The sequence below is a fragment of the Peromyscus eremicus genome, chromosome 4 (assembly GCF_949786415.1).
Source record: "Peromyscus eremicus chromosome 4, PerEre_H2_v1, whole genome shotgun sequence".
Classification (NCBI taxonomy): domain Eukaryota; kingdom Metazoa; phylum Chordata; class Mammalia; order Rodentia; family Cricetidae; genus Peromyscus; species Peromyscus eremicus.
Genome location: NC_081419.1, coordinates 58,573,332 through 58,600,017, shown reverse-complemented (window position 1 = coordinate 58,600,017; position 26,686 = coordinate 58,573,332). Strand labels below are relative to the sequence as shown.

General features: G+C 40.8%; 1 protein-coding gene across 1 annotated transcript in view; it reads left to right on the top strand.

Annotated features, from left to right (window-relative positions):
• Nucleotides 1–24,621: 24,621 nt before the first annotated feature.
• The window catches only part of Frzb (frizzled related protein), a 32,402-nt gene continuing 30,337 nt past the window's right edge, over nucleotides 24,622–26,686 (top strand). Inside the window, exon 1 of the mRNA XM_059260790.1 lies at nucleotides 24,622–25,666. Coding sequence (XP_059116773.1) covers nucleotides 25,189–25,666 — 478 coding nt within the window. The 5' untranslated portion in view covers nucleotides 24,622–25,188. The remainder of the gene's footprint in view (nucleotides 25,667–26,686) is intronic.

Below are 26,686 nucleotides of genomic sequence, written 5' to 3'. Positions count from 1 at the left end.
TGGGGTTTGCCTTTATGAGCACCTGACTAACCTAATTCAGCAGTCAATCTCTGGGAATTCCAAGTATGGACCTGGCCAGTGTCCATCTTCTTGGCCAGTATTAAGTAAAGTTTACTTTAATTAGACAATCATGGATTTGGTCTTTCTCCTCATAAATTTCCAGTTTAACAGTACTATTCCAAGAGGATTCCAAGCCTCCATGATTCTCTATGGTCTTTTGTCTCTACCCTTTATCTCCCTAAATCATTGTCAATAGTGAAGACATTCATATGTACTTCTGAGTGAATACAGTGACTCAAATTACAAATATTTTATCGAATTATTTTAGCATTGAAAAATAGCTTTAGAAAAGCTTAGTGTGACAGGCAAATAGCCAGGTAAGAGAAAATTTAACTAGAGTCAACTAGACTTTACATATGTGTAGACAGAGAAAGAAGAAAAATAAGAGAAACCTTGGGTGTGTTGAGAGATAGAATATGAGGGCTGAAAAGTTTGGGAAACTTTGCATCACATGTAAATCACTTCTTGTGACTCAGAATCCTGTTTCAAGTCCATAGTTTCATTTTGTCCCCTGTTCCTCTTGGATATTTTCTCATATTATGTTAAACATCTATTGTTATGAGATGCTCCATTGACGTTCTTATAGTGACTGTCTTTAGACACATCTAAGGTTCATGAGAACATGTCCTGAATTAATTAATTTTATCAATGGACTGTTAGAAATAAAACAAGCAGAGTGAACCTTGAACCCGGAGAGACGAGTGTTGAATTACAAACAGGTTCACACAGAAGTGTAGCCACTTTTATGGACGTGGCCAAAGAATCTTACAGTGAGTGGTTGGTAGCATTAGCCTCGGTGTGGATTAAGCTTCTGAACAGCAGTCACATGTACCATAGCATTGATCCTATAAATACAGTATGTATGACAGACATACAGTCTGTCAAAACCATCTCAGGCCCTGGCTTTCAGAGGGAGGCTATTCAGCATACCATCTGTTCCATCTTATGTTTATGTAGTATTTAATGACTAGGGCAGTTTGTTTACAGATAGGCAAAGAACAGGCAATGTGAGAGGAAAATTGATTGGAGTAGGGTCGTGAAATAGAAAAAAAGGATAGAAATTGAAAGCATTAGGGTCCTTGTAAACAGTATTTTTGTTTTATTATTATGAGGCCCCTTTTCTTTGACTCTATTTATAAAGATAGCTGGTGTTCAGTGGGGCATGGTGGTTCATGTCTGTGGATCCCAGCAGCTGGATGACGAAAGCATGAGCATCAGGAGTTCAAGGTGATTCTCAGGTAGATATCAAGTTTGAGGTAACCTGAGTTACACGAGACTTTGCCTCAGAAAACAAGACAGAACTAAACTAAACTAAATTCACTCTAGTAGATAGTATTCTTAAGAATGGCATCTTTGGAAATGCCATAGCAGACACACACAGAGCTGTGCTTTACTGAGCTTAGTACAACCACGCTGACAATCCAGATTAAACGGCAAAGCTTCTGTCAGATTTAGTCCTAGCTATTTACTATTGTTGATGTTACTATAAACTGCATCATCAGTACATCTTTGGCCGGGCGGTGGTGGAGCATGCCTTTAATCCCAGCACTTGGGAGGCAGAGGCAGGTGGATCTCTGTGAGTTCGAGGCCAGCCTGGTCTACAGAGTGAGATCCAGGAAAGGCGCAAAGCTACACAGAGAAACCCTGTCTCGAAAAAAAAAAAAAAAAAAACAACAACAAAAAAACAAAAAAACAAACAAACAAAAAAAAATTGGTATCTTTGGATCTAACAATAGTGCTTGCTGCATATTGGTTGCCTATAAAGCAGACTTTAAAGCCATGCTCTTTTAAGTTTCTACATTACCTAAAATATAAATGAACAAATAATTTACTTTGAAGTCAAGTTCTGTTTTCCAAATGTCTCCAGAGATTAAAAAAAAAATTCTTAAAGTCACACATAGAGAAAAAAATGATATCTTTAGATCTTAAAATCCCATCATATTTGGTGGTGTATTGCTCATTCATCTTGTTATATAGGAACTGGACTCTAGGAACAAACAAGGGTCCCTGAGGTGGACAAGACAATTTGAGACTCCTGGTAAACCTGAAAGATACCACCAACGCCGCTGCTGCCGCCGCCGCCACCACACCACACCATCATCACACGACACCACCACCACCACCAAAGGTCAACTGCTATCAACACAAAAATACAACTCTCACCTCAAAGAGGGTAAGAGATAGTTTATTCTACTGTTAAAATTGTATAACCATGGCCCAGGAATTAGGCTTAATTTACCTCACATCTATGTTCCAATGTGGATGTACTTTTATGAAATTTTTATAGTAACAGAATAAAGAAAGTCCTAAGTTGAGGTGCTTTTCAAATACATTGGTGGAAATTTGAAGTAGGCACTTACAAGCAAGCAGAGGAATCTCAGCTGTAGGCCTCAAACGCTACCTGAAGTCTCCTAGACCTTTGGTTAAGTTAATACACTACACAAAGTTTGTTTGTTTTTTTTTTTGTTTGTTTGTTTGGTTGGTTTTTTTTTTTTTTTTTTTGGTTTTTCGAGACAGGGTTTCTCTGTGTAGCTTTGCGCCTTTCCTGGGACTCACTTGGTAGCCCAGGCTGGCCTCGAACTCACAGAGATCCGCCTGGCTCTGCCTCCCAAGTGCTGGGATTAAAGGCGTGCGCCACCACTGCCCAGCTACACAAAGTTTTTATCGGTGAGTCACAGTCAGCACAGAGGTGGGCAAGGAATGGCTAGAAGGCTAAAGACAGCCCAAGATAAATTGTAATTAGGCTCTGAACCTGCAACATTTCAGTATCCCTTAGTCATTGAAGTTCCAATCAGGCAATCAGACTTTCAGGTTTCAGGTTGAAGATGTAACTGCTTTCTGGAAACTTTGACACTGACAACCCAAGTTAGAAACAAGACCCAGCAGAGAAAATAAAGATGTTATCACCGACAGAGTTCCCTGGAGAGCATGGCTGACCGGGTCTTGCTAGTTTGGGCCCTACTAGTCATGCCAAGTCTATGAGTACTGGCCCACCGGGTTTCCTCTGCAGGCTTCTCAGGGCGATCACACAGGACACCAGGAAGAAGGAGTTCGAGAGTGTCCAGAGACCTGTTCATCACTCACAAAAGTTGCCCTTGCGCCTGCACCGCTCCTGTATTGTCGTTCCCAGGGAATGGATGTTTTCTCTGCCGGAACTATGTATGTTCTTACTTTTTCTGCAGACATGGAGTGCATCATCACAGCATTCTTCAGCTCCAGTGTTCCTTACATTCTTTCTCGGTTTCTTCCCCTGCTTGGAAGGCTCCATGCCATGCTGATCACAGGCAGCCTTTGAACATTGTTTTTCCCTTGGAAAATTTAGCAAATATTTACCTCTTCTGTTTCCAGCCTTTAAAATAGATACGACAGATTTCCTTGTGATAAAGTTGATGTTGAGAGCACGCAAAGGTTAAGCACAAATGTAACCATCCACCTTTTTTCTTTCCCTTTCTCTTAGCAATTTATTTCAAATAGAGGTAGTGGCCTTAGTGATATAACAGTAACATTGTCTGTAACAATTTACAAATGCAAAAATGGAAATATATAACTTAACATACTTTAGATCAATATATGAAATGAAAAAAAAACCTTAATTCTCTATATTCAGGAGAAAAGAAATAAATTTAAATTTAAGTGGAAACCGTGAAATGTACGAATGCTTTAGGAACATTGCATTTGTTTAAAAAAAAAAACAAAAAAAAAACACCAAAAAACAAACAAACAAACAAAAAACCAAGTAGAATATGTTCACTCATAGATTGAACCTAGAAACTTCTGTTTCCTTAGCATAGTGGTTCTCAACCTTCCTAATGCTTCTGCCCTTTAATACAGTTCCTCATGTTGTGGTGACCCCTGGCCGTAAAATTATTTCATTGCTACTTCATAACTGTAATTTTGCTACTGTTATGAATCGTAATGTAAATATCTGTTACACAGGATATCTGTGTAAGGGTCATTTGACTTCCAAATGGGTCGAGACCCACAGGTTGAGAATCACTTCCCTAAAGGCTCACTAGAAGCCCCAGAAAGTGAGCTACTGAGATAAGTTTTTCTCCTCTGGCTGGAACTGATCTCTTCTCTGCAGTTGCTTGTTGTCTTTGCCCCAGCTCACTGTGAACTGTGACGTGCATTTCTGCTTTCTTCTTAAATACTTTAGGGGCTGTCTTAGTCTACCGCTGGCTTAACCACATTCTTCAGAGAAAAAGACGTTTGTAAGCAAGATGCATACCAGATGTAGAGCACAACAATCCCGTCTAGCCTCTCATCACAAGTGACATTTTTAGCCACAGGTCATGCTCACTAAATTGGTGATGTGCCACGGTCTGACAGCATTCCTTGCATTCTGCACAAACCTGGCAATTATGGTCTCAAAGATACTTCTAGCTAAAACTTTTGGACCTAGAAGAGGAACTGTAATGTTCTGCAAAAAAGTATGTCCATGGATGATGTGTAAGTAAGAAAAAAATAAAATGAAAATATGGACCTATAATTTGGTGAAATGAAATGACAAAACTTGACTTGTGAGCAAAGAATTATCTCAAAGGTATACTTTTAAGCTCTCAGTAGCTTTGTAACATGCCCCGTTAAGTATTTTCAGTCCACCGGTCTTTGAAAAACCTCACCTTTCAATTATCCTCGCTTTCAATTATGTGCAGAACTTACCTGAAGAAAACAGGCATGCAGCCTGGTTTGTGGGGCAGTTTCATCGAAGTCCTTTGAAAAGAAATGTGTTCTCTGTACATGATTTTTAAAAAGTTGGTTTTTTTTTGTTTGTTTTTTTTTGTTTTGTTTTTTTTTTTTTTGAGATAGGATCTCATGTAGCCCAGACTGGACTCAGACTCACTAGGTCTCTAAGGATGACCTTGAATTTCTGTTCCTCCTTCCTCTGCTTCCTGAGGGCTAGAGTACAAGTGTGTGCCACCATCTGGTTTAGGTGGTGCTAAGGACCAAACCCAAAGCAGTGCTAGGCAAGTGCTCGACTACCTACATTCCAGCCCTACATGACTTCATTTTTAAGGATTCAGGTCAATGATTGTCTTAGTTAGAGGTCTTGTTGCTGTGATAAAATACCATGACCAAAATCAGCTTGGGGAGGAAAGGGTTTATTTCATCTTACAGCTTAGAGTTCATTATCCAGGGAAGTCAGAGCAGGAACTCAGGACTTAGGAACCTGGAGGAAGGAACTGATGCAGAGAACATGGAAAAATGCTGCTTACTGGCTTGTTCGCCACGGCTTGCTTAACCTGCTTTTTTATAGCATCCAGGGTCACCTGCCCAGGGGTGGCACTACACACAGTGAGATGGCCCTCCCATATCAATCACCAGTCAAACAAAATGCTCCACAGGCTTGCCCACAGGCTAACTCTGGACATTTTCTCAGTTGAAGTTCCCTCTTCCAAAATGACTATGGCTATGTCAAGCTGACATAAAACTAGCCAACACATTTGAACACTCTTAAGTGGGTTACCCAGGATTCTTCATCTCCAACGGAAGCCTCACTGTAATATAAATGATAGCTTAGTTGATCTTCCCTCTGCAAAGCTACACAGTTGGCTGGTATGCTGGTTTTTCTATGCTGTAGAGAAAACCTATTAGAATTTAGGTTTTATGACAGTTTGCACCCTGATTTGCATGTTGCGTTATTGACCACAATCTATAACTGTCTAGTACTTAGAAGGTGAACACTAAGTGTTCAATGTTAAAAAAAAAATGAATGGATTATTTTTCCCAGAACAACAATATTTTTTGATACCTTCTTCAGAGATTTTATTCTAGTTCATCTCCAAAAGAACTTTTATTGTTTCTTCTGTGTCTTGCTCAGTTTGACTCTGTTAGACACAGCATTGCAGATCTGAATAGCTCAGTGCTTCACTGTGTTAATCAACTGTATCATCAGCGTGGTCAGAAAGGTGAGAACAAATGGTCTCGAATGGACACTCCCCTCCAAGGCCTTCTCAGGCACCAATACCTATTTTTATTCAAAGCAGATCACATTTTCACATGCAGATTAAGAGTTTTTACTTTTAAAAGTGGGAGAAACAGGAACTCCAACGAGAGGAGTGATATTCTTGCGGAATATTTAATTAATATTTTTATTGGTGATTACTAGTGAATTGCTTTAACCCTTGAATCTGTCAGATGAAATGAAGAATTTATAAAAATGTTGAACTAGTCAGATGGCTCAGTGCATAAGGATGCCTCCTGCCAAGCCTGATGAGGAGGGTTAAATTCCCAGGACCTAGTGGTAGAAAAAGAGAATCTATTCCCACAAATTGTTCTCTCACCTCCCCGTGCCCTTGTGAATACGTACACACAGTAAGTACATGTAATTAAAAATTTTCTTAATTATAGATATTCTGTGTTAGGAGAAGCTGGATGTCCCCATGTGGTCAGTATGTGTGTTGCTTGCTTAACTTCACCAAATTTTGTCTCTGTCAGGCCATGAGAAAGGATGGGTAACTTGCTGTCTCTACTTCAAAATGAGTTACGATGTTGCGGCACACAAATATTCATAGCAGCCTTATTTATAAGAGTGAAAAGTGGAAACAACCAAAAGCTCAACAATCAACAAATAATAAATACACATTATTAGACATATTCATACATATTCATATGGCTGAATATCTATCAGCCATAAAAAGGAATGAAATACTGATATGTGCCCCAAGATTCATTGTGCAAAGTGAAGGAAGCCAGGGGCAAAGGCTACAGGTTGCCTGAATCTCTTTACATAAACAGATGTATGTACATCCAGAATAAACACTTCATACAGGTGAAAAAAAAACCCGTTATTGTCTGTCAAGGGTGCAGGGCTTTGTTTTAGGGTACTGAAAATGTTCTAAAAATAATTGTGGTGATGGTTCACAATTATGAGTAAGCTTTGAACCACTGAATTTAAAGGGTGGGTTTCATAATGTGTGACACCTCAGTACATCTATCATTGCAACAAATATATCTGAGAAAATCAGCGCAGAATGTCACCGTTACTTATGCTAAAGCAGATCAAACTGTTCCTCATAGGCATTGGGTCTCGATGAGAGGAGTGCATTTGTTGTCCTTCAGAAGCATGCAGGGCTGAAGTAAAGAGACCAGAGGTGGCAAGCGCGTTACAGTAGAAGCAAACTCCTGGTCTAGAGAATAGAATCTCTGGCTTGGGTAAGACTGATGGTTTTTTTTGTGGCGCTCTTGCCCCAAAGGAAAAGTCATGACACACGACAGAATCCACTAACAAGAGTTTTATCAAGACAAAGAAAAGGGATAGATGTGATCAGGCCTGTGGAAGGACATGTGCGAGAAAGAGACTGGGGGAACATGGCACCACCTTATAAAGGCCAGGACGCACCTGCGTTTACACAGGCCAACGTGCAGAGATCACGCGGTCATGTCCGTGCGACTACGTGACCCAGTAATCATGGGGCATGGGTCATGCAGGACCTATGACCTGGAAATGACTAGGCAGAGATGACTAAGTGTCCCACTGGGCACGCATGACCATGAGGCGTGGTTAGAATTCCTATCAAAGACCTCCTGCTGGAACTAGGCTGGTTCAGTTTCCAGGGACCACCCCTGGAAAGGTGGGCTTCCCTTAAGCCATGCTAAAGAGATAGGTGCAATAATTAGTTCTTCAACGGCATGCTGTCCTTTCCTTCCCAGGATCCTCGGCCTTACAGCTTACCCAGACATGAAAGGCCCTTATGTCAGCCCGCTTTTCAAAGTTACCGAGAAAAGGATAACTTACCTTTTTCTATCTATCTTCCAAGCATGCCACTTTGGGCTTTCCCTTAACATTTCAGGATTCCTTACTCTTTCTCTGAAGCCCCTCACCCTGCCATGTGGCTGTCTGTCAGCCTTGTGTTTGACCTCCATGTCAGCCAAATGGCAGAGCTTTGCCCTTCTCTCCTGCATTGCCCTCCTCCGGGCAGCAGCTGAGCTTTTACAGCTTGCCTCTCTGGTTTTCCTGTTAAATTGTAAGAAAGTGGCCCTGTGCTTCCATTTGAGTCCATTCTTAAATTCTTTTCTTAATGAGACTGAGAATCCCAATAGGGGACCTCAGTTTCCCCTTACTAGCTGGAGTACCTGAGTTTGAATTGTGGCATGAGCTCTTATTGAGTCATGGGATTTGGGAAAAACTATTTTGTGGCATAGTTCCCTAGTTCCTAAACAGATGATAATTGTGGTGCTGTATAATAGGGGTGATGTGATGCTTAAAGCTTTGACAAGTTCTGGCATAAAGTAAAGCAGAGTAAGTGATGCATAAATATTTGGCATAAATGTTATTACATAGGTTAGCAAATTGAAAGCATAACTTCCTGGTGTTGACTGAACTCCAACTCCAAATCAGTGAGCAGCCAACCACTTGAGAAAAGGAGGAAAATTTTTATTGTAGAAAATGGGTGTGTCAGAAAGAGTTTTTAGGAGAAGAGCAAAACAGCGGAAGAAAGTGTTTACACTTGCCTCCTTCTCATGTCGTGTCTGTATAACTGGTTAAACACACTTGGGGAAAGAGACGAGATGCCTGCATTTACCTTTGGAGACTTACAGTTAAGAAGTTGTAAGCTACTAGCTTCACTATTCAGGTGCTAAGGTTGTTAGCATGGGGTGATTGCACTTTTCTGTCCTGAGTTGCAAGACGTACAGTTTCTTGTCTTCAAAGAATAGAAAGGATGACCGAAGGATTGCTAGCCAGAACCGGAAGTGTGAGCCAGTCATGGGAAGAGTGGCTAGCTGAGGACCACCTTGAGGATTGTGGGCTCAATGAAAGGGATCTTAGGGAAAATTCCATGGATGATTAGTGAGATGACTGACATTTGGGGCTTAGCAAGGACAGCCTATGAGGATTTCCAGACGGTGCAACTAGCTGGCTGGTGATGCAGAGGCACTAAACCTACTCCAGGAAAGGTTCTGTTTGCATCAGGAGGATCCAGATTAAGACTTGGGCTGTTGGTATTGGCTAATGTATCTTGATGTTTCTCACCTTGACCTCAAAAACCAATCAATAGCTAATCAATATGATTAGCATTTCCTCTTCAAAACTGAGGGAATATTTTTCTTTTTTCTATTTTCTTTCTTTTTTGTTTGTTGTTTGTTTGCTTGTTTGTGTTTTAAGACTGGGTTTCTCTGTGTAGCCTTGGCTGTCCTGGAACTCACTCTGTAGATCAGGCTGGCCTTGTACTTAAAGATCCATCTGCCTCTGCCTCCCAAGTGCTGGGATTAAGGGCTTTGCCACCACTGCCAGCCTTTTTCCCCCAGAAATCTATAAATATCTCTTTTCTAGATTAAAAAAAAATCTGCTGGATTTAGTATTGGATATACTTTCCAACTCTGTGGATTCATGTTCTCATTTTCACAGATCCACAAATATGTTTCACTTTCAGGGTAGTAAATCCAAGGGGCCTGAGAAACAGCTGTTATTGCTTCTTAGTGATTGTTTTATGGATTTCAAGGTATTCAATGATCATTTTATGGCTGTTTTCTAATTTGACTGTAGCCACAGTTAATTGTTTACAGTATAACAACCCCAAACCCCATGTTAGAATGAACTCTAGGCTACTGGCTTTCTCTTCTGTCACTATAAGATAAATCAAAGATAAAACAAGTCCCTTAAATAGTGAGAAGAAAGAGGTAACAAAATGTGTGTGTCTATTTAGAGTAAGAGCATGCCAGAGCCTATCTGTAATCTTATTTTGTCAAAGGGTTTCAGATTATTGCAGTGCACACCTATAACCCCAGCTCTCAAGAAGTTGAGGCAGGTGGATCAGGTAGTCAAGTGCAGCCTTAGCTACACAATGGGTCATGGGTCATCCTGGGCTACTTGAGATCCTATCACACACACACACACACACACACACACACACACACACACACACACATCCAACAGCAACAAAAACAATAAACAAAGGCAGAGAAAGGAAGGAAGGAAGGTAAGAAAGAAAAAGAAAAGAGAAGCAGTGTAGGAAGGTTTGGGGTTTAGCTGACATTAGGTGTAGGGAAACATGTCTTGGTTGTGCTTGAACCCCCAAATGCTTTGCGACTGTTTGGAAGCTTGGATAATGTTAAGGAATTGTATTAACAGAATGTTCTGTATTTGATTTCAGCTACATCTAAGTGGTACGTGGTGTTTCCAAGTATGTAAAAACACACAAATACTTAGCATTCTGAAGCAGAATGACATAAATAGAACATTAACTGGGATGCATAGTGAACTATCATTGGACTTCATTTGTGGACTTTAATTTCTTTGTGTCTTCTCTTCATGTAGGTATGGAACTTCAGGAAGGGCTGAAACTTTAGGGAAAGGGGTGGGGTGATTTAATTGGTTGAGTTTCATTCTACAAGACACTGGATGGGAGTGGGGGTTTGTGCCATGACCCCTTAGGAAGGTACATTAAATCCTGAGTGCAACATGATTTTAATACTTAGGCACATTAGTGCTAGTATTATGGCTTTTGAAGAAGTGATAGAAATAGACAGACCTTCCTCTAGTCTTCTTCGTAGATTCCTTTATGATAACTTGTGCTTCCAATTTCTCAGTTAAAAAAAAAAAAACATCAAAATCATAAGATTTTTTTTTATGAAATTTCAATAAGATGGAAAGAATTGACCAAGGATAAATGAAAGCTTATTAGTTTGTTTAAAAGGATGATTCTCTTCTGTATGTATATGTGTGGTGTGTTATGTGTTCCTGTAGGCATGTGTGTGCAGGTACAATGTGGAGGCCAGAGATCAACGTCAGCTATCTTTCTCAGTTGCTTTTCACTTTATTTTTGAGACAGGGTCTCTCATTAAATCTAGAGCTCACTGACTAGCCTAGACTGGCTGGCCAATGAGCTCCAGGGATCCTCCTATCTCTCTACCACAGAACTGGGGTCACAGATGTGGCTGCTGAGCTGGCTTTTTATGTGGCACCAAGGGTCGGAACTCAGGTCCTTAGGCTTGCACAGCAGGCACTTTGCCAACTTAGCCATCACCTCAGCCTGACCAGGGTGATTCTCTAAGTTCCCTGAGAGCCTCTTAGAAATGCAAACCCTCACACCCCAACTCAACTCACCCTTCAGAAAGCCTAAAAGGGGTGCTGCTCGGTCTTGATCTGTCTTCTGAGGTCCTCCAGAGGATCCTGATTCATGCCATGGGTTGAGAGTCACTCCCTTAACACTGCGGTGGCTAATAGGAAGGAAGCTTTTATTGAAAGACTGAGACCTTCCTAAAGTGGAACTCAAAGGAGTTAGTAGGTCTGTAGACCATCTTAAGTGGAGGCCACGCTATGTGACACTATTCCTAGAGGGACATGAACAAATATCAACTCACCTCAGATAGGGAACTGATAGCAGACCAAAATATGGCTATCACTAAATTCATATTGAGTGAGCCAATAAGTTTTCTTGGATTATTACAGTAATATGGGTGAGGGGTTACTTACAGGAGCAGAAATGACTCAAAGACAGCCGCATCACCGAATCCCACCCCAGCATGAGTGACAGCTCACAAAGCTGGGAACCTGGAGCACACAGTACGGCCTGCAATGTGAGAGGGTGTCCTTACTACCGGCAGCTTAGCTGGTCCGTGTTTCTTTTAGGCACCTGGGCTTTTCAGGGAATGGGCTTCTGCTGCCATGTGTGCCTATCATGATAGGCTCTGCTGCACAGATCATGCTGTGAAAACTCTGAAAGTGTGAACCAAACTAACTCCTACTTTTAAGTTATCTCAGGTATTTGTGACTGTGACAGGAAGCAAACATGTCTGGACTCTACTAGTTATTTTCATATCAGCTCTGCTTATAGGCATATAAACACATTTTTCTCTCTCTCAACTTTTGGTTTTAATTGATAAAATTGATAAATAAAAACTGTATATATATTGGACTATTTTTTTTTTTTTGGCTGTGCTGGTAATAGCGCTAGGGATTGAATCTAAGTCCTCATACGTGTTAAATGTATGCTCTACTGTGAGATGTATCCTCATACACAACACTTAAATCTTTAAACATTTTATTGCATGTGTGCAGGTGTTCTGCCTGCCATATGTCTGGACACCACCTGTGTGCCTGGTTCCCACACAGGCTGGAAGAGGGCATCTGATCCCCTAGGGCTGGGGTTACAGACAGTTGTGAGCTGCCATGTGAGTGCTTTGAACTGAATCAGGGTCCTCTGGAAAAGCAGCCACTGCTCTTAACCATTGAGCCACCACTCCAGCCTTTACAACACACTTCTTAGAGGAAAGATATGGCTAGTTTTATGCACACAAAGCTAGGGTAAGTTTAAAGTTTTTTTCTAGGTAGATGAAAAGTTGTTTGCATTAATTAACATTAATTTTGAAAATCACTTAACATTACTTAAATTATTGACAAAACATGACATTGCAACTTGGAAGAGGACTGGGAAACTGTTGAGCTCCACGAGGTTGTGGAAGACACTGATGCAGCATCACAGATGTCCAGGTGACCTCACCATTTGAAGACATACAAAGAATATGCCTAGCATAGTCCTCAGAGAGTCTGGAATCTGATCTCCATAGGACTTTTTTTTTTTAAGCAGTATGTTGGTACATCAACAATTTGCAGGTGCCACATTGACAATTTTTTTTTCAAACACCAAATACATTGCATAAAACTTTGACTTGTGTCCTTAGTTCTACAGTATGAGTTCCTATGCCCATGAGATATCAAAACAACAACATCAAACCCACACTCAATTCTCCAGGCCCCTTTTTATGCAAACACATGTAGTTAGATATTGGGCTGATGAGATGGCTGAGCAGTGAAGGGGCTTGCTGGGGAGCTGGACAACCTCAGTCTGATCCCTAGGTTCCATATGGGAGCACTGATTTCTGTAAATTGTCCTCTGCTCTCCACATACATGCTATGACATGTTTGAACACACATGCATGCGAACGCACGCGCGCACACATACGCACACACACACACACACACTTAAAAATTTAAAAATATTCCAGAAGGTGTGAGAAAATGTCTATAGCAAGGAGCTATTTTGTGTATAGTCCTAATACAGTCTTAATTTTAGATTGTATGTGTGTATGTGTGTGTGTGTGTGTGTGTGTGTGTGTGTGTGTGTGTGTGTATGCATGTGTGTGAATGCAGTGCCCTCAGGCCAGAGAAACAATCATATCCCTTGAAGATGGAGTTAAAGGCCATTGATGTGGATGCTATGAACCAAATTCTGATCCTCTGGAAGAAGAGCAAATGTTCTTAACTGATGAGCCATCTTTCTAGACTCCCAGATTTATACAAAGGTACTGTCAGTTAAATCATGCTTAAATAAAGCCATATAAAATAAACTGTAATTTAAACAGATGATTTACGCCCTGTTTTCTCTGGGATATCAAGTTTCAGTGTTCATGAATTTTTCTGAATTTTGGGCTTGTTGAAGGTATTTATTTTGGGGATACAGCTCACTTGTTATTAGAAAATGCTCATGATGTGGGACTTGTGTTTCCTTATGGCCACACAGCCTCTTTTTTTTTTTTTTAATTTTCAGAACTAACACTTTCTTCTAAAGTTGTTTATCTCTTTAAGACATTTATATTTCAATATTTACAACATTGCATGCCAAATTCCATCGGCCATTTTCCCACTGCCTACTTCAAAAGAAGTAGAAGAGAGATTCTCTGTTGTGTGATATTTTTATTACATTCTGAAAATAAAGTTTGTTTTGAATCAGAGGGCAGAGCTAGCTACTAGCTGACCAAAAATTAACCATAGAGGTTTGTGAGGACTGAGGAGGTAGTAAGGCAGGGCTTAGAGAGGATCTCAACCCTTTTTTTGGAGGAAGGAATGAAAGAGATAGGAAGTCACTGGTGTCTGCTCCTCTGCTTCTCTGATCTTTTGGGTTCTTACCCTAATATCTGACTCCTGGTTTTTTATTGATAAAGAATAATTAGATAAACACATCACCTGACATCCAACTCAGGGCACAAAAGCACAAGATAGATGCTCGCCCCTGGCTGTGCAGCTACCACCACTGCTGAAGCTGCCACCAGCAGCCACCACCAGTGCCCTCAGCCACAGCCACAGCCACAGCCACCAGAGTCAGCTGGATTTTCCTCCCTTGCCCCAAGCCCTCTGAGCAATTCTGGGATTTTTCTGTTGTAGCCTTTCTACAACAGCTCCAGCTGCCATCCAAATTCCACAGGCCCCAAACGCCACAGGCACCTGGGCTGCCTTCAGCTCTGTGTTCTAACTTCCCGCCTGCCACTTCTGCTTCTTCCACACATTCCCCGTGTCTGCTTTTCAGACAGCTGGCTCCAGGGCTCCTTTTCCCCTGGGTGGAGGGCTTCTCCTGGACCCCCTCCTCAGGCTGCTGCCACTAGGTCAGCTGCTTCAACACATGCTCAGACTTCTATTGTTGTTGCAACCACCACACACTCTGAGCTCACAGCTACATGTGAGCAGCTGCAGCTGCCTCAGCCAGGCTGTCCATTGTCTATGTTCTCTGCCCAACTGTGCTGCACAGGGACAGCCAGCCTCACACTTCACTGTCATCATCAGCAGATTTGTTGAGATAACTGGGAATTCTTAAAGAGGGAATCAGTTTAAAAAAAGGAGAGGGGAGAGGTTTTTCCCCCTATGTTAAAAATGGGAAACATTATGATGCACAGTTAGGTCTCTGTATAATTCCACAATGGATGGTTTGAAAATGGAGCAATTAAGTGTTTGGGATTGACATAATGTCACTTGTCATTTTGATAATTATTGTTTTATCCCTAAAAAAGATGTTTGATATCAATGCCAAATGTGAAAATTTGACTGATAAGATAAAATTCTTAGAAAGCTATACTAATGGAACTAAGAAAAATATTCACATGCAGACAGAGGAGTTTAGAGTAGAAGTTACGACACCATTGCATTATGAAACTGGAAAGGAGCAGCCCAAGGTTATTAGAAAACCAACCTTAATTTATCCAGCTACTGTTCAAGAATGATCATTGGATGATAGGTATCCCCAAGGCTATTCAGAAGTTCCCTGGGATTCTATAGAAATGTTAGATTTGAAGAAATTTAAGGAAGCAATAATTTCATATGGTCTGCATTCACCTTTTGTGAGGCAGATGTTAAGTTCATGGTCCACTCAGGACAGAATTATTCCATAAGACTGGAAGGATTTAATTACAGCAGTATTGGAAGCTGGTGCTCAGTTACAGTGGAGAACCTGGTGGAGAGATGAAGCTAGAGCCATCAAACAGCATGGTAGGGTTAGAGATTATGAGATTTTCCAAGATTAAATGTTTGGTGAGATCTATTATGTTGCTGTGGAAAGACAGATTACATTTGATAATTACACCTTGCCCCTATACCATACAGCAGCTTTGAATGCTTGGGACAAGTTTGAAGAATCAGGAAAGAGGATTGAGCCATTTATTAAAATTATACAAGGACCAAAAGAAGACTTCACTGATTTTTTACAAAGATAGACTTCAGCTGTAAATAGAATATCAGATCCAGAAGTTAGATGAATATTAATTGAATCTTTGGCTTTTGAAAATGCTGATTCAGAAGCCAGGCGGTGGAGGCACATGCCTTTAATATCAGCACTTGCGAGGCAGAGGCAAGCAGATCTCTGTGAGTTCAAGGCCTTCCTGGTCTACAAAGGGAGTTAAGGACAGCCAGGACTACACAGAGAAACCCTGTCTTGAAACAAACAAACAAATGGCATTTTAGTTAAGGGTTTGATAGACACAGGGGCAGATGTAACAATACTTGCACCAAAATCTTGGCATCCAAATTGGCCTCTTCATGAGGTAAATGTTCAGTTTATAGGGATTGGAACTTTATTTCAGGTAAAACAACACACAAGATGTGTTAAATGTATAGGGAGAAAAGGACAGAGAAGAAAATTAAAGCCATATGTGGCTAACATAGCAATGAATTTATGGGGATGTGATTTGTTATAGCAATGGAATACCCAGATTAACATTCCTCTAATCTCACAAACAAGCCATAAACTAATGTATGTTTCTGGGAAAAATATTAAGAAGTATTATAAAGAACAGTCACTGACCATTCAGGTTGTACATAAATAGGGCACAATGGCTGCTGATCTTTCAAAAGTATCAACAACCCTATCTTTAAAATGGTTGACTGACAAACAAGTCTGGGTGGAACAATGGCCTTTGACATCAGAAAAATTACATGCCTTAAAACAGTTGTTCCAGGAGCAGCCACATGCTCAACATATCGAAGAACTGACCAGTCCTTGAAGCTCTCCTATATTTTGTTATTAAAAAAGAAATCTGGAAAATGGAGAATAGTAACAGATCTAAGAGCTTTCCTTTTCTTTTTCTTTTTCTTTTTTTTTTTTTTTTTTTTTTTTTTTGGTTTTTTGAGACAAGGTTTCTCTGTGTAGCTTTGCGCCTATCCTGGTTCTCACTCTGTAGACCAGGCCGGCCTCGAACTCACAGAGATCCACTTGCCTCTGCCTCCCGAGTGCTGGGATTAAAGGCGTGTGCCACCACTGCCCGGCCTAAGAGCTCTTAATAAGGTGATTAAGCCAATGGGCTCTTTACAGCCTGGAATTCTGTTGCCTTTTTTATTATCTAAAGGATGGTCTATTATAGTGATTGATTTAAAAGACTGCTTTTTACTATACCTTTGCAAGAACAGGATAGAGAAAAATTTGCCTTCACAGTGCCTACTCATAATAATTCCCAGTCTCTTAAAAGGTATCAGTGGAAAATTCTTCCCCAAGGAATGTTAAACAGTCCTATCTTATGTCAATATTTTGTATAACAGTCATTGGTAATAATCTGTAAGCAGTTTCCTCAATCTACAATTTACCATTATATGAATGACATCTTACTAGCTGATTCAGATACAAATACTTTAGAGAAAATGTTTGAAGAAGTAAAGAAAAATTTGCCTTGTTGGGGATTATAAATCGCTCCTGAAAAAATACAAAGAAGAGATTCCAGTAATTATCTAGGATATAAAATAGGTTTACAAAAAATTCAACCATAGAAAGTACAAATTGGGAAAGATCAATTACGAACTCTTAATGATTTTCAAAAATTGATGGCTACAGTCCACAATTGGATTGACAACTCAAGAACTATGTAATTTATTTCAAACATTACAAGATGATAAGGACTTAAATAGTCCAAGAAAATTATCAGGTGAGACTGAGAGAGAATTGGCTTTAATAGAAAAGAAATTACAGGATGTACACATGGATTGTTTAGATCCATAGCTTGACTGTATTCTGGTTATTTTACCTTCCATACATTCTCCTACTGGAATTCTAATGCAGATTGAAGAGAATATCTTAGAATGGATATTTTTGCCACACAAACAGAGTAAAAAATTAAAGACCTATGTAGAAAAGGTTTCTGAATTGATCCTGAAAGGAAAATTAAGACTTTGTCAATTGACAGGAATAGACTCAGCAGAAATTATGATACCTTTTACTGATGCTGGAATTTCCTCATTATGGACCAAAAATGAACAATGGCAAAGAGCTTGCAGTAATTTTTTGGGAGAGGTTAGTAACAAATATCCCAAAAGCAAAAGACTTCATTTTGTAAAGAGAACTAATTGGATCCTTCCTCACATGGTATGGGGAACACCAATTTCTGGAGCCCCTACATTCTATACTTTTGCAAACAAATCAGGAAAGGTAGGTTATAAGTCAGGAGATTTAAGTAAACTGATTCAAAGGCCTTATGATTCTGTTCAAAAGTCAGAATTATATGCTATTCTCATGGTGTTATTAGATTTTTCAGAACCTCTTAATATAGTTACTGACTCTCAATATACAGAAAGAGTTATTTTACATATTGAAACTGCTGAACTTATTCCAGATGATTTGGAATTAACTTTGTTATTTATTCAATTACAAGAAATAATCAGAAATAGAAATTATCCTTTGTATATAACACATATCAGATCCCATACAGATCTACCAGACACTCTAGCACAAGGTAATGGTGAAATTGATCAACTATTGGTAGGAAATGTGCTAGAAGCGTCAGAATTTCATAAGAAGCACCAGTTGATAGCAAGGGTTTGAAAAAAGATTTTTCTATCACTTGACAACAAGCCAAGGAAATTATAAGGAAATGTCCTACTTGTTCATTGTATAACCAAACTCCACTACCTGTAGGAAGTAACCCAAAGGGTACTCAAAGAAATGAAATTTGTTTGCTGGGTGGTGGTGGCGCATGCCTTTAATCCCAGCACTTGGGAGGCAGAGCCAGGCGGACCTCTGTGAGTTCGAGGCCAGCCTGGACTACCAAGTGAGTCCCAGGAAAGGCGCAAAGCTACACAGAGAAACCTTGTCTCGAAAAATAAAAAAAATAAAAAAATTTAAAAAAAGAAATGAAATTTGTCAAATGGATGTGTTTCACTTTCTAGAGTTTGGAAAATTAAAATATGTATACCATACCATAGATACATATTCAGGATTTCAACGGGCAACTGCTTTGAGTTCTGGAAAGGCTGATTCTGTAATTACACGTTTATTAGAAGTTATGGCCATCCTGGGGATAACTGTACAAATTAAGGCTGACAATGCTCCAGTTTAGTGGGTAGCTGTTCCAGCTTTGACCTTGAAACACTGCTCCTAGTGTGGCAGCAAGTAACTACAATACCTGTCTATTACCTTCCCCTTGGGTGTGGCCAAGAGGAGACCCCTTAAGACTCAAGATGCATATATGTTCACTTTCTTAACTCCTCATGTCCTGGAGGCTAGATTTGTAGACCAAGTCAGAGTTTCCCAGAGAACTAAGCTGGACTGTACCTCATCTCTCCCAGATCCTTTAATCGACCCTTTATCGGTTGTAAGTTACCCCTGAAATAAATCCCTTTTAATTACCAGATAAAATACATGGAATTGCCTTATTAATTATAGCAATACTCCAGCATATGTTTCTAGTAAAATGAAAAAGGTCTTTTGCATATCACAATATAAAGCATATTACAGATATACTACTCAGTCCTACAGGGCAAGCAGTTGTAGAAAGACCTAATCACACTCCAAAAGATATGCTTAATAAATAGGAAGAAGTAATAAAGACCCCTAGAGATAGATTACACAATGCTTTATTAACTTAAAATTTTTTGAATGCTAATGAGAAAGGAACAACAGCTGCAGAGAGACATTGGATAACAGAAAAGACTGCTGAATTAAATTAGCCTGTATACTTTAAAGATGTGTTGACTTCAGAATGGAAACCAGGATATGTGCTACATTGAGGAAGAGATTTTGCTTTTTTTTTCCACAGAAGAGGAAAAGCTATGGATACCATCAAAATTGATAAAGATTAGATTCAAACAGGAGATACCTCTTGATTATAGCTTTACCAGCATTACCATTCAATCTAAACTAACTTATAAGACTGACAAATGCTTTTCATTTGATCAGATATAATCTGCCAAAAATGAAGCTCCCCAAAGTTAGGGTTGAGGGCAGGGTTTTGTTTTTGTCTTTCCAGGAGAATGACGGCATCCAACTAAGGAATCTAAAGAACACTGGACAAATGAGACATCTGAAGAAAAAGAATGAATCATCCAGAGAAAGTGTCCCAAGGAAAAGAGTAAATTGGCCTAATGGTCTAGCACATTTTCAATAGGATAAAATTTCATAAATCTTCCCAAATGTTTGTTTTTGCTGTTCTCTACAGACATATAAAGCAAATGGTCTTTTTGTAGTGCCAGGTAAATCTGGCTTCTGAGTTGGAGCGTGACTCTCTTCTTCTCTAAACCCAAGCATGTTTGTTAATGAAAAAATCTAAAATTTCTTTCTCATATCAGAAGAGCCACCTGATATGGGACAAAAGACAAAACAAAATTAAGAAACTATTCTATTGCCACTAATCTCATAATCCTTTATTTTGACTCTGAAAGTTTTCCTAAGGTATAAATATTATCTCAAAATTTATAAGATATCTATCTATCTATCTATCTATCTATCTATCTATCTATCTATTCTGTTGTGATATTAATGGTCACATAGAGTACTAATTCTAGAAAAAAGCTTAATCTAGCTTCTTGTACATGATTTGGGTTTGAGTATCAGGTAACTAGGAATTAAGTTTTTGTACTCTGGAGGTACTTAACAAATTGTGGTCCTTTAACCGCTCCAAGATCTGCTGCACATGACATTTAAAATGTTTAAGTTTTCTACCGTGAATTATGACCATTTCTAACAGTGACCTTTGAAGTCTCCAAGAGGATGATGGGGCACCATAACAATAATTCCACCTGGATTGTGGTAATGTCACTGAGCTGACAGACACCACCCAAAGATCAGCTTTGGACTACAAACTGCTCAGGACAAGTTCAAGATGGCTAACTGAGATGGTCCAGCCTCATGCACTACAATAGCCAGGAATTCAGAGAAGCCCTACACTTTCCCATTGCACAAAGACTGGCAACAAATGATACAGCTAGCTCTCCCAGGACTTGACCATTATTTGAATTTTATCAGGGTCTCCTAGAGATGCAGTCATACCCCCCAGGCAGTAGGAAGCAATCTAGAGAATACAATACCCACATTCCCAAGAGGTGAGATGGATGGTGTTTGGTAATTCAGTGGGTTATGGACCTTTGTCATTGTTTAGGGAAGCTTGGTTACAAGCTGTTATTGAGAATAGTCAGGGAAAAAGCTGAACACAGGAGATTAGATTCAGGGATCTAGTTTTAAAAAGAAAAAAGGGGGATATAGAAATGATGAGAAAAAAGCATGGATTATTAAATCTACCTTTAAACCAAAAAAGCAACACTAGTCAAATATTTTACATTGGTATGGATTTTTGTATATTGATACAAATTTGAGGTTATTTTTGCTATACTGTATATATGTTTCTACTCTTGTTTAAAATATTTTTGTATATTGATACAAATTTAAGGTTATTTTTGTTAGAATATACTGTACATACATTTTTACTCTTGTTTAAGGTTTTGTACTTATGCAGTTCATTTAACAATGTAATGTAAATTTCTAGCCCTTGAAAGTTATTATTACAAACTATTTAAGATAATAAAGAAATGCAGGTTAGTAGTTAGCCACCTATTACAGTCAAATTTATAGTCATGCTAAGTATGTTTTCAAGGTCAAACAGATATATTTTAGATTGACAGGTGGTCTTCAAACACTTCAGAGATCTATAGAATATGGCACTTAAAATGTTTTATAATATAATGTCATAAAAATATGACAATCAGACATGTCTGCTCCTGGCAATACTAATCAACTAAAGAGAAGATGATAGGCATCAAAGAACATCCATATGGAGTTTACTCTCTTTGTGGCAAAAGTTAGACACTGGGAAAGAAACTGCCCTTGCCTTGGCCGCTGACAAAGTACTGTCCAGGTTGGACAAGCAGGACACAAAAGAAAGCAACTGCTGAAATTTGCCAAGACTAAATTCTGCTTCACAGAAGTGTCTGTCAGATGTTCTAGGCCTGTAGGACAAAGATGGATATCCCAACATTTCAGAGGACTCTTGGGTGATTGTTCAGGTAGCCAGCTATTTCTGTAATTTCTTAGTTTTGGAAGTTGTTTGCTCTGCACTTCCTGTTTACTCAGCTAATATTATATCCTTCTCAGGTCTCTGATGGAGCTGTAAACAAGAGTTTTCCTTGTTACCAAATTCAGAAAAGAAATTCACCAAAGAGGTATAAAGTGTATACAGTTGAGAGACATAAAGAGATAGTTTTGGGCTACAGTAATACAAATTAGGATGGAAAGTGAATTAGGTACAATACTTTGGACTCACCAAGATAGTATAGATAATGGAGTATTTTCTTTGAACTTGCCAAATGCAAATGTACTGGACATTTGTTAATGTAATTCTTTTATGTTTATATTCATGTATATATATATATATTTATTATACTTAACATACATAGTTTTACTATGTTAGAGTTAAAACCTTCCTTTTATATTTAGACAAAAAGGGGAAACGTGATATTTTGATTGCATTCTAATAATAAAGTTTGTTTGAATCAGAGGGTGGAGCTAGCCACTAGCTGACAAAAATTAACCATAGAGGTTTTGGAGGACTGAGGAAGTGGTAAGGCGGGGCTTAGAGAGGATCTTGACCCTGTTTTGGAGGAAAGAATGGAAGAGGTAGGTAGAAAGTCACTGGCGTTGCTTCTCCGGTCTTTCAGGTTCTTACCCCTGATAGCTGACTCCTGATTTTCTATTGATAAAGAATAATTAGAAAAATGCATCAATTATCTTCTTTTGAAAATCGTATATGCCATTTAGGAAAGTAGAAAGAAAAAAAAGTAATGTACTGGCAGGTGCTGAAGAATAGTTTGTACACATGAAGAATGTTTAAGAGAAACAATAGAGGGGCTGGAGAGATGGCTCAGTGCTTGGGAGCGATGTCTGCTTTTCCAGACACGGTTCAGTTCCTAGCACCCACATGGCAGTTCACACCTGTCTGTAACTCTAGTTTCAGGGGACTTGACACCCATGGCAAAACACATCAATGCACACAAAAATTAAAAAAAAAATGAAGAGAGAGAGGGAGAAAGAGAAGAGAAGGCACAGATTCAACAGATTCAGATAAGTGCATACAAGGAAAGGAAATTTATCTCTGGTTTTAGTAAAGACAAATGTGGCCTTAAAAAAAATTGTGAGTGTCAGGTATTTTGGCGAATGCCTTTGATCCTAGCACTTGGGAGGCAGAGCCAGGTGGATCCCTGTGAGTTCAAGGCTAGCTTGGTCTATATAGTGAGTTCCAGGACAGCCAGAGCTACATAGTGAGACCCTGTTTCCAAAACCAAAACAGAGAGAGAGAGAAAGAGAGAGAGAGAGAGAGAGAGAGAGAGAGAGAGAGAGAGAGAGAGAGAGAGAGAGAGAGAGATATTGTGGGAGGATTTGCTGGACAAAGGGGTGGCTGACTGAAGCAAAGGAGCACAGACCTTGCGTCAGTGTGGATCATTCAAACACTTGGCTCATTTCTTCCCCTAAAAGATTTGAGTTGAACAGAAACCATGTTTAACAACCAATTATGTTCATCATTCACCTTCAAATTTATCACAAATTCCTCCTATATTTTCTTTACCCAGTAAAGCCCCCAAATATTCTAATGTTGACTGCTTATAAACCTCTCCCCCACCCAAATGTTTTGTTGGTGCTTTGTCATTTTTTATTGAAATCATTTTATATAACTTTTGGCTCTTTTTTGTATGACACCAAAATAATTGTAAACCAGGAGTAATTTATTTATTAATTAAATGGTGCCCTAGCCGCCATCTGTTGTTGATTTCCTAGGAAGTGGACACACTTCCTTCTGAAAACATTGAAGTCACAGACCGCTGTTAATGATCATTTTTGGAGATAAAAATTCCATAAACTCAAGTCAGCCACACTGACATTCCCTAAGTGCCATTGGGCCAGTGCAGGGGATTAATTCCGTCTCCCACTGTGTGCTCTCAGAAGTGGAGGCCGACTTTCTCTGCCTAATATTGACAGCGGAGAAAGGTTGGATAAATCAAGGACTGTTTTAGTGACGTCAGACTGTGTTGTAGGTTTTGCCTCCGCATCCGCTGTCTTCTGACACTGCCATCCCTCTGCTCAAGGGTTTTCCTCTGAAGGGGCACAGTGGTTGGGCCTCGGCATATAACGCTGTGAAAGCCAAGGGGGGCAGCCAGGGCGGAAACGGGAGACTTCTGGAAGGCGTAGCTTGTGAGGGATCTGTTTTCTATTTTCTCCTCCCGATTCAACTCATCTGGATGAGAACCATTTTCCTGTTTACTATTATTATTACCTGTGTGGGGTAGTTTGTCTGCACCGTTTATTTCCCGTTAGATGAAACTGCCCGTGAGAAGAGTTAGGTAATAAATGCATTTTTCAGTGAGAAAACTCGGGGTGGGGTGGGTGTGGGGGGCGGGATCCAAGTGCTTTAAAGCAGTCTCCACTCTTATGCTTTAAAAAAGAAAGATTCAAAAGTTCCGATTCTACAGGGCAAAGAAAAACTCGGAAGGAAGGAAGAAAGGAAGGAAGGAAGGAAGGAAGGAAGGAAGGAAGGAAGGAAGGAAAGAAGGAAGGACGGAAGGAAGGAAATTCCGTTTCTTGTTTCTGTGGGTCTATTTGTATTCGTGCACATTTTTTTCCCCTTGTGAGGGTCAATTTCTTCAGTTACTCCAATCACAGACCCCTGGAGTCACTAGCTCTCGCTGGATGGGGCCCCACCACTGCTCTCAGGGGGCTGCGGTCTTTGCGACTGGGACATTTAAAGTGACTCTACTTGCGCCTTCCGGACTCGGGGCAGGCGGAGATAGTCTCTGATTTTCATTGAGAAAATAGCCGCAAGGAGAGAAGGGCAGAGTGGGTTCCCGGGGCAGGGCCGAGGGGACTCATCCGTGGGTGCGTTGAGACCGATTCTCCCGTGGGGACCAAGGGTTGGTCTCTGGAGCTAGAGCCCGGAGTGGAGTGGTAAAGGTTCGCGGCTCCTGTCGGGAGCCGCCTAGGGTTACAGCATCTTCACTGTTAGGCAAGGTCCCACCAATCGGCCAGTCCCCTGAAAACTCACTGCCTTCTGGGAAGGAGGAGCCGGAGGGCAGGGGACCACGGGGTGGAGCTCTTGTCAGCCGAGGTTGGAAGGAGCAGCTGCAAGCCAAGACGCGCTGACCTCCCCTGAGCTCCTCCGGCTGCTTGCAGGATCTTCCCGACCCTGCAAGACTTGGCAAACTCCTACCTCCGCTCCCCATTAGTTCCCCACCGCACCAGGCTCCTCCCTCGGGGTCTCTCATCCTTCTCACTTTGCAGAATTCATCGCTTCTTCCAACACCTTTTTGTAACACCCCAGAGCTCCGAGTCCCTTAGCTGAATTCGACTTTTGTTTTTATTTTCTCTCTCGCTTCCTTTTTCTGCCTCTCTCATCTGATTGATGTGCGGAGGCTGATGCCTCTGCCAGAGTGAGAGGAATAAATAGATGCTGCCTCGCCCAGAGGCTTAGACGCCTGGGAAGAGCAGCCAGCGCAGCAAGGCACTGGGCTCGGCCAAGTGTGTGGACCGGACCGGAGGACTTGGATCCAAGAGAGCTGTGATTGATTGTCGGAGGGGACAGCTCCCAGGTCGTTGTGCTCACCCCCGGAGCGCAGGAGACCGCGGAACGCGCCCCTCGCGTCCGCCGCCCGGCTGCGCCCTATCCCATCCTGCCGGGATCATGGTTTGCAGCGGCCCGGGACCGATGCTGCTGTTACGGGCTGGGCTGCTAGTCCTGGCTGCGCTCTGCCTGCTCCAGATCCCCGGAGCCCGGGCAGCAGCCTGTGAGCCCGTCCGCATCCCCTTGTGCAAGTCCCTGCCCTGGAACATGACCAAGATGCCCAACCACCTGCACCACAGCACCCAGGCTAACGCCATCCTGGCCATCGAACAATTCGAAGGTCTGCTGGGCACCCATTGCAGCCCGGATCTGCTCTTCTTCCTCTGCGCCATGTATGCACCCATCTGCACCATCGACTTCCAGCACGAGCCCATCAAGCCCTGCAAGTCTGTGTGTGAGCGCGCCCGGCAGGGCTGCGAGCCCATCCTCATCAAGTACCGTCACTCGTGGCCAGAGAGCCTGGCCTGCGAGGAGTTGCCTGTGTACGACCGTGGCGTGTGCATCTCTCCCGAGGCCATCGTCACCGCTGACGGAGCGGGTGAGTCCTGAACTCTGCCGACCTCTGAGGAGGAGTTAATTATTTGCCTTTATCTTCTAGCTCGCTCTTTGCTCTTCAGATCACTCAATCTCCCCTTTACCACTGAGTCCTGTTGTTTTACTTTAAAAGAAAACAGAAAATTCACTTTATCATCCTTCCAAACAAATTCTTCCAACAGGTGATCTGATTCATCCATTCGTCCCCTGCTCTTCACACTGAACCTCCAAAGCTCTCCTTCCCTGTCCACTCTTCGCATGCGGGAATATCGAGTCCCCTACACTTAACTTTCTTCTTTGTTTCTTGGTGGATTCTTTTGCAATGTCAGTCATCAAGGTTGTTTTATCATTAGTGTTTTCACCGCTTAAAACTGTATGAAGACCTTAGAAAAAAAGGAAACCTTTGTTTTCTCCTAGTCGTTAAAAATGCTAAGATAGTGCTAATAAACTTCTTCTAACACAGAGATCTGTTAGTGACATGTATTTGCTCAAAATCCAACTTTGTCAATACTACCACCTTAAATTTCCCCCTCCTTTCAATGAAATAGATGATAATTCCAGTCAGACACAGCTATGAAATGTTATTGCTATGCACTGCTTATGAGCTTCTGTGGCTCACTTCAGCCAGACAGCCAGGGAACTGAAATAACAGGTCCTTTTCACATGCCCACATGCCTTCAAGTCATTTTGTAAATGGCTTGTGGACAAATGGAGTTACATTTTAAGCATGTTATCTTCATAGCCTTGTATAACTTTATTTTTAACCTCACCCTTTATCCCATCCATACTTTGTGTATTCACTACCCACACATTCACACTTTCCCCACTATAAAACTGAATTAAAGTTCTATGTTTAATGGGTTTAATCACCATTTGTTTCATCACTGATGTTTGGTCTCATCGTGGCATTCACCATTTTAAGGCCCCCAACTCAGTCTAGTTCAGTATGGTCTATTTTCAGTAAAGTCAGTATTTCCCTACCGATTAGCTGGAATCTCAGCTTTTCCCCTTCATGTACTTTAAA